General features: G+C 47.7%; 1 protein-coding gene across 1 annotated transcript in view; it reads left to right on the top strand.

The window, feature by feature from the left end:
* The window catches only part of KIAA1549L (KIAA1549 like), a 200,368-nt gene that overhangs the window by 176,581 nt on the left and 9,060 nt on the right, over positions 1-14,727 (top strand). Inside the window, exons 18-19 of the mRNA XM_039911466.1 lie at positions 4,168-4,518; positions 12,962-13,059. Of these exons, the coding sequence (XP_039767400.1) occupies positions 4,168-4,518; positions 12,962-13,059 (449 nt within the window). The remainder of the gene's footprint in view (positions 1-4,167; positions 4,519-12,961; positions 13,060-14,727) is intronic.

Raw genomic sequence — 14,727 nt, 5'->3', positions numbered from 1 at the left:
GTTTGACGGGCTTACAGTCTAATCGGGGGAGACGGACAGACAAGAACAATGGCACTAAACAGCGTCAAGGGGAAGAACATCTCATAAAAACAATGGCAACTAAATAGAATCAAGGCGATGTACAATTCATTAACAAAATAAATAGGGTAATGAAAATATATACAGTTGAGCGGACGGGTACAGTGCCGTGGGGATGGGAAGGGAGAGGTGGAGGAGCAGAGGGAAAAGGGGAAAATGAGGCTTTAGCTGCGGAGAGGTAAAGGGGGGATGGCAGAGGGAGTAGAGGGGGGAAGAGGAGCTCAGTCTGGGAAGGCCTCTTGGAGGAGGTGATTTTTAAGTAAGGTTTTGAAGAGGGAAAGAGAATCAGTTTGGCGGAGGTGAGGAGGGAGGGCGTTCCAGGACCGCGGGAGGACGTGACCCAGGGGTCGACGGCGGGATAGGCGAGACCGAGGGACGGCGAGGAGGTGGGCGGCAGAGGAGTGGAGTGTGCGGGGTGGGCGGTAGAAAGAGAGAAGGGAGGAGAGGTAGGAAGGGGCAAGGTGATGGAGAGCCTTGAAGCCTAGAGTGAGGAGTTTTTGTTTGGAGCGGAGGTCGATAGGCAACCACTGGAGTTGTTTAAGAAGGGGAGTGACATGCCCAGATCGTTTCTGCAGGAAGATGAGCCGGGCAGCGGAGTGAAGAATAGACCGGAGCGGGGCGAGAGAGGAGGAAGGGAGGTCAGAGAGAAGGCTGACACAGTAGTCTAGCCGGGATATAACGAGAGCCCGTAATAGTAAGGTAGCCGTTTGGGTGGAGAGGAAAGGGCGGATCTTGGCGATATTGTAGAGGTGAAACCGGCAGGTCTTGGTAACGGATAGGATGTGTGGGGTGAACGAGAGGGACGAGTCAAGGATGACACCGAGATTGCGGGCCTGCGGGACGGGAAGGATGGTCGTGCCATCCACGGTGATGGAGAAGTCTGGGAGCGGACCGGGCTTGGGAGGGAAGATGAGGAGCTCAGTCTTGCTCATGTTGAGTTTTAGGTGGCGGGCCGACATCCAGGTGGAGACGTCCCGGAGGCAGGAGGAGATGCGAGCCTGAAGGGAGGGGGAGAGGACAGGGGCGGAGATGTAGATCTGCGTGTCATCTGCGTAGAGATGGTAGTCAAAGCCGTGAGAGCGGATGAGTTCACCGAGGGAGTGAGTGTAAATGGAGAACAGAAGAGGGCCGAGAACTGACCCTTGAGGAACTCCAACAGTTAAAGGATGGGAGGGGGAGGAGGCTCCAGCGTAGGAGACCGAGAATGATCGGCCAGAGAGGTAAGAGGAGAACCAGGAGAGGACAGAGTCCGTGAAGCCAAGGTGAGATAAGGTATGGAGGAGGAGGGGATGGTCGACAGTGTCAAAGGCAGCAGAGAGGTCAAGGAGGATCAGAATGGAGTAGGAGCCATTGGATTTGGCAAGAAGGAGGTCACGGGTGACCTTAGAGAGAGCAGTCTCGGTAGAGTGGAGGGGACGGAAGCCAGATTGGAGGGGGTCTAGGAGAGAATGGGAGTTAAGGAATTCTAGGCATCGATTGTAGACGACTCGTTCTAAGATTTTGGAAAGGAAGGGTAGTAGGGAGATAGGACGATAACTGGAGGGGGAAGTGGGGTCAAGAGCGGGTTTTTTTAGGATGGGGGAGACGTGGGCGTGTTTGAAGGCAGAGGGGAAGGAGCCCTTGGAGATTGAGTGGTTAAAAATAGAAGTTAAGGAAGGGAGACCTGTTTATCTTACATCTACTCCAGTGCTTAATATAGTGGCTGGGACACAGGGCTCTGCACATAGTAAGTGCTCAATAAATATGATTGAGTGAAGTAAAAATAGTAATAATTATTAATAATAATTATGGCATTTTTACTATGTGTCAAGCACTGTTCTCAGCACTGGGGTAGATACAAGTTAATCAGGTCTGTCACAGCTTCTGCCTCACAAAGATCTCACAGTCTGTGGAGGAGGGAGAAAATCCCCATTTTGCAGATGAGGGAACTGAGGCCCAGAGAAGTTAAGCAACTTGGCCAAAGTCACACAAAAAGGAAGTGATGGAGCCAGGATTAGAACCCACGGCCTCTGACTCCCAGGCCTGCGTTCTTTCCTTTAGGTCACATTGCTTCCCTATAGTAGGATCTTAACAAATACCACCCTTATTATAATTGTTTATTAGGATTTATTAGAGGTCATTTGTCTTCTAATTGAATCTTTCACTTGCTGGACTATATTTCCCTGACCTCCATGTATAGCCATTTTTTTAAAAAACTGATATCCTCTCCTGGTTTATTGATGACAGATCCACACTAGAAACCTGGCCCATTTTACAGATGAATAAATCAAGGCACAGAAAATCCAGTGACTTGCCCAAGGTTACACAGCAGGCAAGTGGAAGAGCTGGGATTAGAACCCAGGTCCTCTCACTCTCCGGCTTGTGTTCTTAGAGAAGCAGCGTGGCACAGTAGAAAGAGCCCGGGCTTGGGAGTCAGAGTTCATGGGTTCGAATCTTGGCTCCGCTGCTTGCCAGCTGTGTGACTTTGGGCAACTTCTCTGTGCCTCAGTTACCTCATCTGTAAAATGGGGATTAAAACTGTGAGCCCCACGTGGGACAACCTGATCACCTTGTATCCCCCAGCGCTTAGAACAGTGCTTTGCACATAGTAAGCGCTTTAACAAATACCACCATTTATTTCCACTAGGCCCTGCTGCTTCTGAAAAAGCTTAGTACAGTTTTCTCCACACAGTAAGCATTCAATAAATACTATTAGTTGAAGGATTAACTGATTTATTGCTTCTTCTAACAACACAAATGACAGACTGGGACTCCATGAATAAGCCACTAAATTTTCCAGTTCTTCCATCTTTGAAATGCAGAATAAACTCCTTGAGGGCAGGGAACATGTCTGTTAACTCTGTTGTATTGTACTCTCCCAAATGTTTAGTACAGTGTTCTGTACACAGCTAATGTTCAATAAATGCCATTGATTGATTGATTGAAAATCCTTGGCCAGAAGAAATTTGAGGATAATTGAGGTACTAGAAGTGAAGCTCCTCTCTGCACTTTAGAGAATCCAAATAAACCGGAAATCATAGCCTTATTAATCTTAATGTCATGTTATTAATAAAGCACAGATGTGTAAATGAAATATGTCTATAACTTACTGGAAATTTATAACACACTTAAGAAGCATAAAAATTTTAGCTCCGCTGCCAAAATGCCAAGCAAAAGTCAGACTTGGGGAAGTTTTAATGCTAAGCATAATGTATTTATTGCTGGCAGCCCTGAAAAACAGAATAAAGTCTGAAGGAAGCAAGGCAGAAGTAGGCGTCAATGAATGGATCAATTCACCTGAGGCTTGTTGAATTTGAAAATATAAATGTCCTTTACAATATGGATTCAGTATATTCAAACAAATCTAGCAGACCATGTGAAAGCAAATAGAAATATAACTTGGTGCATATCCCGGTATTTTACACATCAACCAATTAATTTTCCTGACACCCTGTTAGAGAGATAAGTGTCATCCGTTGCAGTTTACAATTGACAGAGAAACATGCTGCCTGCATGGAAAAACCTTTCCCAACAATCTTTATTTCCCCTATATCTCGGGGTTGTGACTTTTATTCTTAATGGTTGTTCAGGTGGCTCTAGAGGCTTACCGAGACAGTTGAAAGGATGTTGAAATATGACCAAGTCGTAAACTAGCAAGAAAGACCTTGGTGACGAGGATAAAAGCTGTGTGGAACGAATGAGACCCTAGAGAAAATGGTTATTTAAAAAAGAGAGATAAGAAAAAATCAAAGTCAGGTAAAACCACTGTGTCAGGAATCAGCATTTCCGGGCTTATAATAATAATAATAACTATGGAGTTTGTTAAGAGCTTACTGTGATTCAGGCACTGTACTATGTGCTGGGGAGAATACAAGCAAATCGGGTTGGACACAGTCCCTGTCCCACGAGGGGCTCAAGGTCTCAAGCCCCATTTTGCAGATGAGGTAACTGAGGCGCAGAGCAGTTAAGTGACAAGGTCACACATCAGGCAAGTGGCAGAGTTGAGATTAGAACCCAAGATCTTCTGACTCCCAGGCCCGTGCTCCATCCACAACATGATGCCGCTCCACCAGTAATTCTATTGATTGGATCTTGGTTCTTCTCTTGCAGACCGAACCTGAGATTATAGAAGAAACGAACATTGACCGTGTCAATGAGTCTCGGGGCTTCATGAGATCTCGCCAGGTTAAAGGCCACTCGGAGACCTCAACTCTGAGCTCCCAGCCGTCCATCGACGAAGTCCGCCAGCAGATGCACATGTTGCTGGAAGAGGCGTTCAGTCTGGCTTCCGCCGGCCACGGAGGGCAGAACCGGACCCAAGACCCTTACAGCTCAGCCCAGCACTTACCGTATTCGGAGGTGGTGACCAGCGCCCCGGGCACCATGACCCGAGCAAGGGGTGGGGTGCAGTGGGTGCCCACGTACAGGCCCGAAATGTACCAGTACAGTTTGCCGCGGCCGGTAAGTTCCGTTCCTCACTCCCAAGAGAGTAATCAGCCTTCAGCTCCCTTGAGAATTGTTGAGGGCAGACCCAGGCCGTTGTACCGAGGCAGCTGGTGTCTACTGGTCATCACCATCATCATCATCATCATCATCGGAAGCGGTGCTGCCCCCTGAAAAAATCGTGGCCTGGGAATCAGAGGACCTGGGTTCTAATCCTGGTTCCGCCACCTGTCTGCTGTGGTACCTTAGGCAAATCACTTCATTTCTCTGTGCTTCAGTTCCCTCATCTGCAAAATGGGGATTCAATATCTGTTGTCCCTCCTACTTAGACTGTGAGCCCCATGTCATATCTACCCCAGAATTTAGTATGGTACTTGGCACATAGTAAGCACTTCACAAATTACAAAATAATTATAATAGGATTATATATTACATTATTATTTTATTATTATTATCTGCAGCATGTCGTAGTGGATAGAGAACAGGCCTGGGAGTCAAAAGGTCATGAGTTCTAATCCAGGATCCTCCACTTGTCTTTTGCGAGACCTTGGGCAAATCACTTCACTTCTCCGAACCTCAGTTACCTTTATCTAGAGAAGCACTATAGCGTAGTGGATAAAGCAGGGGCTTGGGAGTCAGAAGATCATGAATTCTAATCCCTGCTCCGCTACTTGTCTGCTGTGTGACCTCGGGCAAGTCACTTCACCTCTCGTGCCTCAGTTGCTTCTCTATAAAATGGGCCTTGAGACTGTGTACTAAACACAGTGCCTGGCACCTAAAGGGCCCTTGACAAATGCCATAATAAGAATAATATTTTTATCATTATCACCAGCATTATTTTACTGAGCACTTACTGTATGAAGAGCGTGTTCTGAGTGCTGAACTTGGTACTGAATTTCTACTGTGTGCAGATCACTGTGCTGAGCACCTGCTGTTTACAGAGCACTGTATTGAGTGTCTGCTGTGATCAGAGCACTGTATTTTTACAGAGCACTTACTCTTTGCCAGGCACTAGGATAGGTACAAGATAATCAGTTGGACACAATCCCTGTCCCACAGAGAGCTCACAATCTTTATCCCCATTTTACAGCTGAGCCAACTGAGACACAGAGAAGTTGAGTGACTTGCCCTACAACACACAGCAGAAAAGTGACGAAGCCAGTATTAAAATCCAGGTTATCTGATTCCAGGCCTGTGCTCTTTCCCTTAGGTCATGTTGCTTCTCAGTGCACCGAGTGTACTGTACTGAGTGTCCACTGTATGTAGAGTACTATATTGAGTACCTCCTGTGGGCAGAGGACTGTACTTAGTGTTTACTGTACGTAAAATATACTAATAGTAACCTACCATATTGGTAATGTGACGAAAAGCTACTCCTCAACTGCAGAGGCTAACCAGTGACTCAGGAACCAAGGAAGGATCAGGACAAAAGCAATTGTTTCCTTGTGGCTTTGACTCCGTCTGCACTGAACCGGATGCCTACTGTGTGCACAACACTGTAGTAGGCACCTACCATGTTTAGACCACTGTACTGGGTGTCTGTTGTGGGCAGAGCACTGTACTATTTGGGAGAGAACAAAGACTAAAAGAAGACATGGTACTTGCTTTCAGTCTGAAGAGGAGAGAGGCAAATACAAATTGTGTGTACAGATGTCAGCTATGCCACCAGCTCCGATTGCGTGAACAATCCTTTTGGCTGTGTATTTTCAACACCTGCTCTGTTATACGTGCTCTTGGGATGCTATCACAGACATTTTCAAGGCAACACAAGATGTCATATCACACCTCGTAGGCGAGTATATAGTGTTTAGTTGGCCACATAATGTCTTTCTCCTTTGGCTTTTCCATTCCCTGAAATAGTTCCTCCACCCATCAAAACTGTTTCTTCTTCAGGCCCTGTCCATCATCTCTAATGTCTCTCTGATCCTGCCCAAATCCTCACCCTACCCTGTCCCCAGCTTAACCTGCCTTCCCTCCATTCGGTCAATTAGTGGTATTTATTGAGTGCTTATTGTGTGCAGAGCACTGAACTAAGTGTTTGAGAGTGTACAATATAGCAGAGTTAATAATAATAATAATAATAATGGTACTTGTGTACTGAGTGCCAAGCACTGTTCTAAGCCCTGGGTAGATACAAGTTTAACAGATTGGGCACGGTCCCTGCCCCATATGGGGCTCACACTCTTACATTTTGCAGATGAGGAAACTGAGGCCCAGAGAAGTGAAGAGACTTGCCCAAGGTCACAAAGCAGATATGTGGCGGAGCCAGGATTAGAAGCCAGATCCATCTGATTCCCAGGCCCTGGCTCTATTCACTCAGTCACGCTTCTGCCCACAAAAAATTCATTCATTCAATCATATTTATTGGGCTATTACTGTATGCAGAGCACTATACTAAACCCTTTGAAAGTACAACAATGAACAGTGACATTCCCTGCCCACAACAAGCTCACAGTCTAGAGCTGGGGAGACAGACATCAGTATAAATGAATAAAATTACAGATATGAATGTAAATGCTGCGAGGCTGGGAAGGGGGAAGAGCAAAGGGAGAAAGGGTAACACAGAAGGGAGTGGGAGATGAGGGAAAGTGGGAAGACCTCTTGGATGAGATATGCCTTCAGTAAGGCTTTGAAGGAGGGGAGAGTAATTGTCTATCAGATTTGAGGAGGGAGGGTTTTCTAGGCCAGGGGCAGGACATGGACTAGGGGTCGGCAGCGAGACAGGTGAGATCGAGTCACAATGAGAAGGTTACCACTAGAGGAGCGAAGTGTTTGGGCTGGGTTATTGAAGGAGAGAAGCGAGATGAGGTAGGAGGGGGCAAGGTGATGGAGTACTTTAAAGCCAATGGTGAGGAATTTTTGTTTGATATGGAGGTGGATGGGCAACCATTGGAGTTTTTTGAGGAGGTGGGGGTGACATGTCCTGAACATTTTTGTAGGAAAATGCTCCTAGGTCACCTGTACTCAGTTTCTTATGAATTATGTTCCTTTCTTACCATTCATGATCAGCAGTTATTGAGGCAGGGTGGTCTAATGAAAAAGCATAGACCTGAGAATTCAAGGCACTTGGGTTCTAATCCTGTTTGGCCACTTGCCTCCTGTGTAACTTTGGAAAAGTCACTTAACTTCTCTCTGCCTCAGTTTCCTCATCTGTAAAATGAGTGTTAGATACCTGTCCTCCCTCCCACCTAGACTGTGAACCCCATGTGGGTCAAGGACAGTGCCCAGTTATCTTGTATCTACCCAGTGCTTGGCATATAGTATGTGCTCTAACAAATACCATCGTTATCACTAGGAGTTCGTGCTCTTCCCTATGAATCCTGGAAAATCAGCTTGAGTCTCCACATCTGCTGGAAACCTGATCCGTGGAGAAGCACAATTTTAAGGAGAGGGAAGTTCCACAAAAGAAGCAGAAGGGGGGCAGGCCAGAAAGAGTCAAGAATTTCTGAAAGAAGCAACCATCTTTTATTTGGAGCCCATATTTCCCTCTCTCCTCCCCTCATGTCCTCAGTAGCAGCAGCAATTGAAAGTCCAATGCATTGTACTAAACTCTTGGGAAAGTACAGTAAAGGCAAGAGACAAGTACCCTGCCCACCCAGAGTTTGCAGTCTAATAGGGGAGACATACAATTATTTCCAGCTCGAGAAATCAGAAATTGCATGTAAAATTGAATATAGGCTACTTAAGGGTTGGACTGTTTCTGCTAACTCCATGGTAACCTTCCAAACACATAGTACAGTGCTCTTAGAGATTCAGTAAGTACTACTGATCGATTGATTGATTGATTGCAGAGAATGGCTATACGTAAATACCTCAGTGCCGAGATGTCTGTTAGGCTGATGTGGCTTGGCGTCCTGGGAATTAATCGAGGAAGGTTTTTGGGAGGAGGAGGAGGGATTTAAGGACAAAGGGAGAGATGGGGCCTGGGGGATATGAAGGGACAGAGCTCCATGCCAGAGAAATAGTCTCAACCGGGGGATGAAAAAGGACAGCTGAGAGCCAAGTACAGTTAAAAGGTGGTTGGATGGAGTGAAGAAAGCGTAATGGGGAGCAACAGATGAAGAGAGCAGATACCCCCTTGAGGGGCACAAAGATCATGGAGAAGCTCCACAAAACGTTTTCTTTTTTCTTTCAAAAGTCCCCCATATGACGTTCAAGGTGAAGTGATTCCTTCTGATGCTTCAGAGGGGTGGAAAGCGAAGTGTCTTTTCTGAAAACCAGGTCACCTAAAACGGGATACGTAAGGGAATGGCTAGCAGAAGCAGAGGGAAACTTAAAGGCTATCAGTATCAGGAGGGTTTCTTGCCAGAGGGGCATGTGGCGCCTATTTTCAAGGGAAGGGAGAAAGCTCAAAAATGTCTAAAGGCTACAAAGCCTCTTTCCACATGCCAGCACAGTGTAACCTAGCAGTGGAATGTGGAAAGCTATCGAGCAGTGCTGACTCTCTCCTCAAGCCAGTGTGGTATGACCTAGCTGTGGAATTGGGAAAGCGATCAAAATGGTGCCAGCCCCGGGCCACTGCTAAGATTGCCTTTATCACAGAGTAGCTTCTGTGGCATAATTGAATCCTTACGGTTGGATACCGAGGACCAAGTGAAGGCCATCTTAATTATACCCATATTCCAGCCTTACTGCTCGTGTTTTGAACCTCCACTCCACAGTTCATCTGCCTTTGGATCTTCTATTACAGATGGAAACTGGTTAGAAATAATGCGGAGCCCCACTTAGGAACCTTGAGTGCTGCTAAGGGTCTTTGCCAGAGACGTAAACATTTTTCTCAGTGTCATGATTTGGATAAAGGTATCAGGTAGAAGAGATGAGGGAAGGTGCGGAGACCTTCCGCATTCATTCATTCATTCAGTTGTATTTATTGAGCCCTAAATGTGTGCACAGCACTGTACTAAGCACTTCGGAAAACACAATGCAACAATAAACAGGCACGTTCCCTGCCCACAACAAGCTTACAGTCCAGAGGGGGGAACGGCATGGGAACATGGGATCAACATGAACAGCATGTCAGCCGCAAGGAGCTGAACAACAGACTTAACCAACAGGTTGGAGGAGGAGGTGCCTGAAGGATGGAGAAGAGGAGGAAGGAAAATAATTATAACAATAATAATGATGTGTTAAGTATTTACTTGTGTCAAGCACTATTCTAAGTGCTGGGGAGGATACAAGATGATCAGGTCAGACAATAATAATTGTGGAATTTGTTAAGCACTTACTAATAGAGAAGCAGCGTGGCTCAGTGGAAAGAGCCTGGGCTTGGGAGTCAGGGGTCATGGGTTCGAATACCGGATCTGCCACTTGTCAGCTGTGTGACTGTGGACAAGTCACTTCACTTCTCTGTGCCTCAGTTACCTCATCTGTAAAATGGGGATGAAGACTGTGAGCCTCACATGGGACAACCTGATTACTCTGTATCTACCCCAGCGCTTAGAAGAGTGCTCTGCATATAGTAAGCACTTAACAAATACCAACGTTATTATTATTATGTGGCAGACTGTATTAAGCGCTGGGGTGGATACAAGCAAAGTGGGTTGGACACCATTCTTGGCCCATATAGGGGCTCACACTCTTAATTCCGCTTTATAGATGATGTAACTGAGGCCCAGAGCAGTTAAGTGACTTGCCTAAGGTCACACAGCAGACAAGTGCTGGAGCCAGCATTAGAACCCAGGTCCATCTGACTTCCAGACCTAAACTCTATCCACTAGACCATGATGCTTCTCAAAGTCCCTGTCATAGTCCCTGTCTCACACAGTTCACAATCTAAGTAGGAGGGAGAAAAGGCATTGAATCCCTGCTTTAAAGATGAGGTAAGTGAGACAGAGAGAAGTTGAGTGACTTTCCCAGGAGAAACGTGGCAGAGTCAGGATTAGAACCCAGGTCTTCTGACGCCTGGGTCCTTGCTCTTTCCATTGTCACACCTCCCCCTGACTAAGCCATGCTACTCCTCAGCTGTTGTGTGTGGTGGGGGACCCTGTCGCTTAAGAAGCTCATAATCTAAGAATAAGTACTAATGGTAATAGTATTTATTAGGCATTTACTGTGTGCAGAGCACTATACTAACCTCTGGGAGACAATGCACAGGTGGGAATTGGACAACAGTCCCTTTGCCTCAGGGGTTCACAGTATAAATATAAATGGGGGAGAGGGAACTGGTGACAGACACATAGGGAGAGATGAAACAAAACACTAAAGCAACATAAAGACAAAACCAAAGCTCAGTAAGGAGCTGAATCTCGAAGAGCAGAATTTCAGGCTGCTCGTGGCTCAGAGGCCACAGTCACCACCACAGCCCAGTGAGTGAGGTCTCGTGGGAGTGGTGCCAGGCTGTGGCTGCTTCTCTCTGTCCTCCGAGGTGGTGTGAAACACCCAGGTCTATCACGTGCCTGCTGGGTGACCTTGGGGAAGTCATTTCCCCTATCTAGGCCTCAGTTACCTCCTCTTTCAAATGGCAATGAAGAGTGTGAGCCCTAAGTGGATCAGGGACTGTGTCCAACCTGATTTACTTATATCTACCCCAGTGATTGGCAAATTGTAAGTGCTTAGGAAGTACCATTATAAGCAGGGTGAAATGAGGGTTCTGTGGCGATTCGAAGGAGAGCCAGTGTAGGATTCAAGGGAGGCAGCATGGTGGTCCAGGAGAGGAGGAAGTCGAGGGCCGAGAAGAGCAAGCACGGCCTAGTAGGTTGAGCATGGGCCGGGGAGTCAGAAGGATCTGTATTCTGATCCCAGCTCTGCCACTCGCCTGTTGTGTGACCTAGGACAAGTCACTTCACTTCTCTGTACCTCAGTTACCTCACTTATAAAATGGGGATTAAGATTGTGAACCCCATGAGAAGGAGCATGACATAGTGGATAGGGCACGGGCCTGGGAGTCAGAAGGTTATGGATTCTAATTCCAGAATCGCCACTTGTCTGCTGTGACCTTGGGCAAATCACTTTACTCCTCTGGGCCTCAGTACCCTCATCTGTAAAATGGGGATTGAGACTGTGAGCCCCACATGGGACAGGGACTGTGTCCAACCCAATTTGCTTGTATCTACCCTAGCGCTTAGTACAGTGCCTGGCACATAGTAAGCACTTAAATGCCATAATCATTATTATGTGGGACAGGTTCTGTGTCTGATCGGATTTGCTTGTGTCCACACCAGGGCTTAGTTCAGAGCCTGGCATATAGTAAGTGCTTAACAAATATCGCAGTTATCAGTTACAGCGGTGTGGGTGAGGCAGAAATTTGGAGGTGTTGTGTGGCCCTCTGGTGAAGAGACAGAGGCCTAGAGTGTGATCAGCAGCGGTTTAAATCCGTGCCTCTGGAGACTTCCAGAGTCCTGGAAGCTGCCATGGAGAGCTTGTTCTGTCGGTAGTGCCGTTCCTCAACTGGCTCGGTCACTCTATGACCATTTATTGTATGATTGCTGACACCATCACCACCCCTACTCTCAGAAGACCTCCGTTTCTCGCTCTGGTCTCGGGGACTCCCGGGGCACCCCTAATGGAGTGAGGGAGCAGTTTTTCAGAGGCTGACCCGAGGAGACTGCTCGATTCAGTGGGAAGCTGGTCAGATCCAGCTTGATGAAAACTAGGTTTCTCTGAGTAGGTGCTTGGGCTGGAGGAGAGGCAAGCAGTGTCGGCTGAGTCACACTTCTCAAGGGTGTCAGGAACCAAGGATGCATCAGAACGAAAGCAGAAGTTTCCTCTTGGCTCCTTTTTAATGTTGGCTGAATTTATTAAGCACTTACTATGTGCTACACAATGGGGTAGATAACAAGGTAATATGTCTAACATAGTCCCTGTCCATTTGGGGCACAGAATCTGTCTTTTCCCATTTTACAGATAACAAAACTGAGGCCCAGGGAAGTTGTGACTTACCCCAGATCTCACAGCAGACTAGTGACAGAGCTTAGATTCAAACCAAAGTCTCCTGGCCCCTAGTCCCATGGGCAGGGAATGTATTGTACTCTCCCAAGTGCCTAGTACAGTGCTCTGCACCCGGTAAGCACTCAATAAATACTCTTGAATGAATGAATGAATGAACGAATAGGTCAGGCTGCCTCTTAGCTCTTAAGGGGCTTCTGTGCTTAGCAGCTTTAAAATATTTTCCCTTTGTCAGGGGAAAGTCCACGGTTATCTCCCCTTGGAGGCATCAGACAAACGTGATTCTGTGTCGAAGTACAGTAAGAGCAAAATCCTCCTTGAAGTTTAAGCTGGTCGGCTCTCTGTAAGCCCACTGGTCCCGCTCCATCAAAATAAATCCTGAATAAGAGATGTATTTCCTCTTGTAAGGAAGGAAGTGTCAGGGAACAAGAACTCTGCAGATGGCCCAAGGTCAAGGCCAAGGAATTTGAACAACTCTACTCCTTTGAAGTTTTCCTTTCCTTTTGAAAGGGACGGAGTGGGTGTGCTTCTAGGCTACGCGTTTGGTGAAGAAGTTTTCACTTGTCTCTTTTACCAGGCTTACAGGTTTTCTCAGCTTCCCGAGATGGTTATGGGGTCCCCCCCGCCCCCCGTTCCTCCCCGGACTGGTCCCGTGGCCGTGGCATCTCTCAGAAGGTAACGGGTTGTTTGATTGCTTTATCTGGCAATGTCGCCCAACCGCAGAGTGCTGGGCCGGTCAGCCTGGAGGCCTGAGGCGCTTCTGGCTCAGAGAGGTCCCTCAGGCAGGGTCAGGGGGACCCCCCACTAGATTCCCCTCCTGTTTATCCTAAGAGCACCTTCTGAAGGAAGGTGGTCTCCAAGCAGTGAACACAATGTCAAACCTTCTTAAAACGAGCCAAATAGGAGCCTCTGGGAACCCAACCCCAGCCATTAAGGACTGAATTAGCCTCCTCCTCCTCAAGAGCTGAAAATTGGACTGGAAACTTAGAGGCAGTCAGGGCAGATGGCAGAGATCTGGGGTGACCCATTCCTTAGTACTGCCAAGAAAAGTGGAGGCTCCTAAAGGGCCCCTCAGAGTCCCGATCCATGGTGGGTGGGGAGGACTCTGGAGAGAGGAGAGGGCATTGTACCGAACACTGGCAAAACAATGTGCTTTTGGATGGGCTCTCCCCGATCAAGCCTACCATTAGATATTCCTATATCTGTGAGAAGAGGCCGACCCTCACCTACGTCCATGAGGCAATGAGTCTTCCTCCCCCTTCCCCACCCACTCCAAAATGCCCCAGTCTCCCCAAGAGTGGGGAGACTGTCTCACCCCTGCCACTCCATGTGCCTTGTGCATTCCACCCAGTGTTATCCTGGTTTAAAAAAAAAAAAAAGCATCTCCCATTCCCTCCCTCCCAGTCCCCTGTTCCATGGGCTTCAGTCAGAGGGGCAGCTCTGATTTGGCTTTCTGTGGTCCAAGCCCGACTGCTCGTGGGCCCTCATTCAGGACGAGACCCTGGAGTTCCATTTGTGTCCCCTCCGTCTCCTTGCAGAGGAGCCGAGGACCGGGGCGTGAGAAGTGGGAGGAGAGCTGCTCCATAGAGTGGGAGGTGAGAGGTTTCCCAGGTGACCCATTGCAGCAGGAATAGCCAGCCTCCCTTCGTCTCTCACCAGAACCAAGCCCAATCGGATCCGGAGAGGATCCAGAGCACAACACCCAGCTCACAAAGCAGAAACATTCTCCTGGCTTGGCTTGTTTTCATCCCATTTTCTATCCATCTCTAAGGCCACCTGGCTTCAACTTCCTGGGCCAGTAGAGCTCTCCACCGAGCGAGTGATTCCCGACCATTTATCTTACTTCCCTGGGGTTTGGAGCAAACTGGACTGCAGGTTGTAGGTCCCTGGGAATTACAACATCGGCTCCCACCTCCTCGACTCCCTGGACTATGGGGGTGGGTGGGAAAGCACTGAGCCCAAGGGACCTTCTCATTGGCTGCCGGTGATGTCATAGCTTCCCTTCCCAAACACAACTGGCTAAGGTGTTCCTCTAGAGCCCTGCTTCTTTTAATGGGCAAATTGAATTTTCCGGGGCCGGCGAGACATCTGAGTCTCTCATTAGGGAGAATTGCCCTTGAAAGCTTTAAAAATGCTCAGCCTTTGGGTCTGGTCTGCCTTTCAGGTCCCTTCCCCTCTGGCTGGTCTTAATGCTCAGGCCGACCTTGACTTCAGTTTGCAAATCAAATCCTAGCAAACCCCTGGAGAAGCCGGGGCGGGAGTCTGCCTGAGACCCTGAAATCCAATTCTGTATGGTGGAGAAACCTGAAACAGGGGAAGATGCATCAGGTCTGATGCTTCTTC

Source organism: Ornithorhynchus anatinus, chromosome 3 (genome assembly GCF_004115215.2).
Source record: "Ornithorhynchus anatinus isolate Pmale09 chromosome 3, mOrnAna1.pri.v4, whole genome shotgun sequence".
In the NCBI taxonomy this organism is placed as follows: domain Eukaryota; kingdom Metazoa; phylum Chordata; class Mammalia; order Monotremata; family Ornithorhynchidae; genus Ornithorhynchus; species Ornithorhynchus anatinus.
Note: the sequence above shows the minus strand (reverse complement) of the source record. Positions and strands in the feature narration are given on the sequence as shown.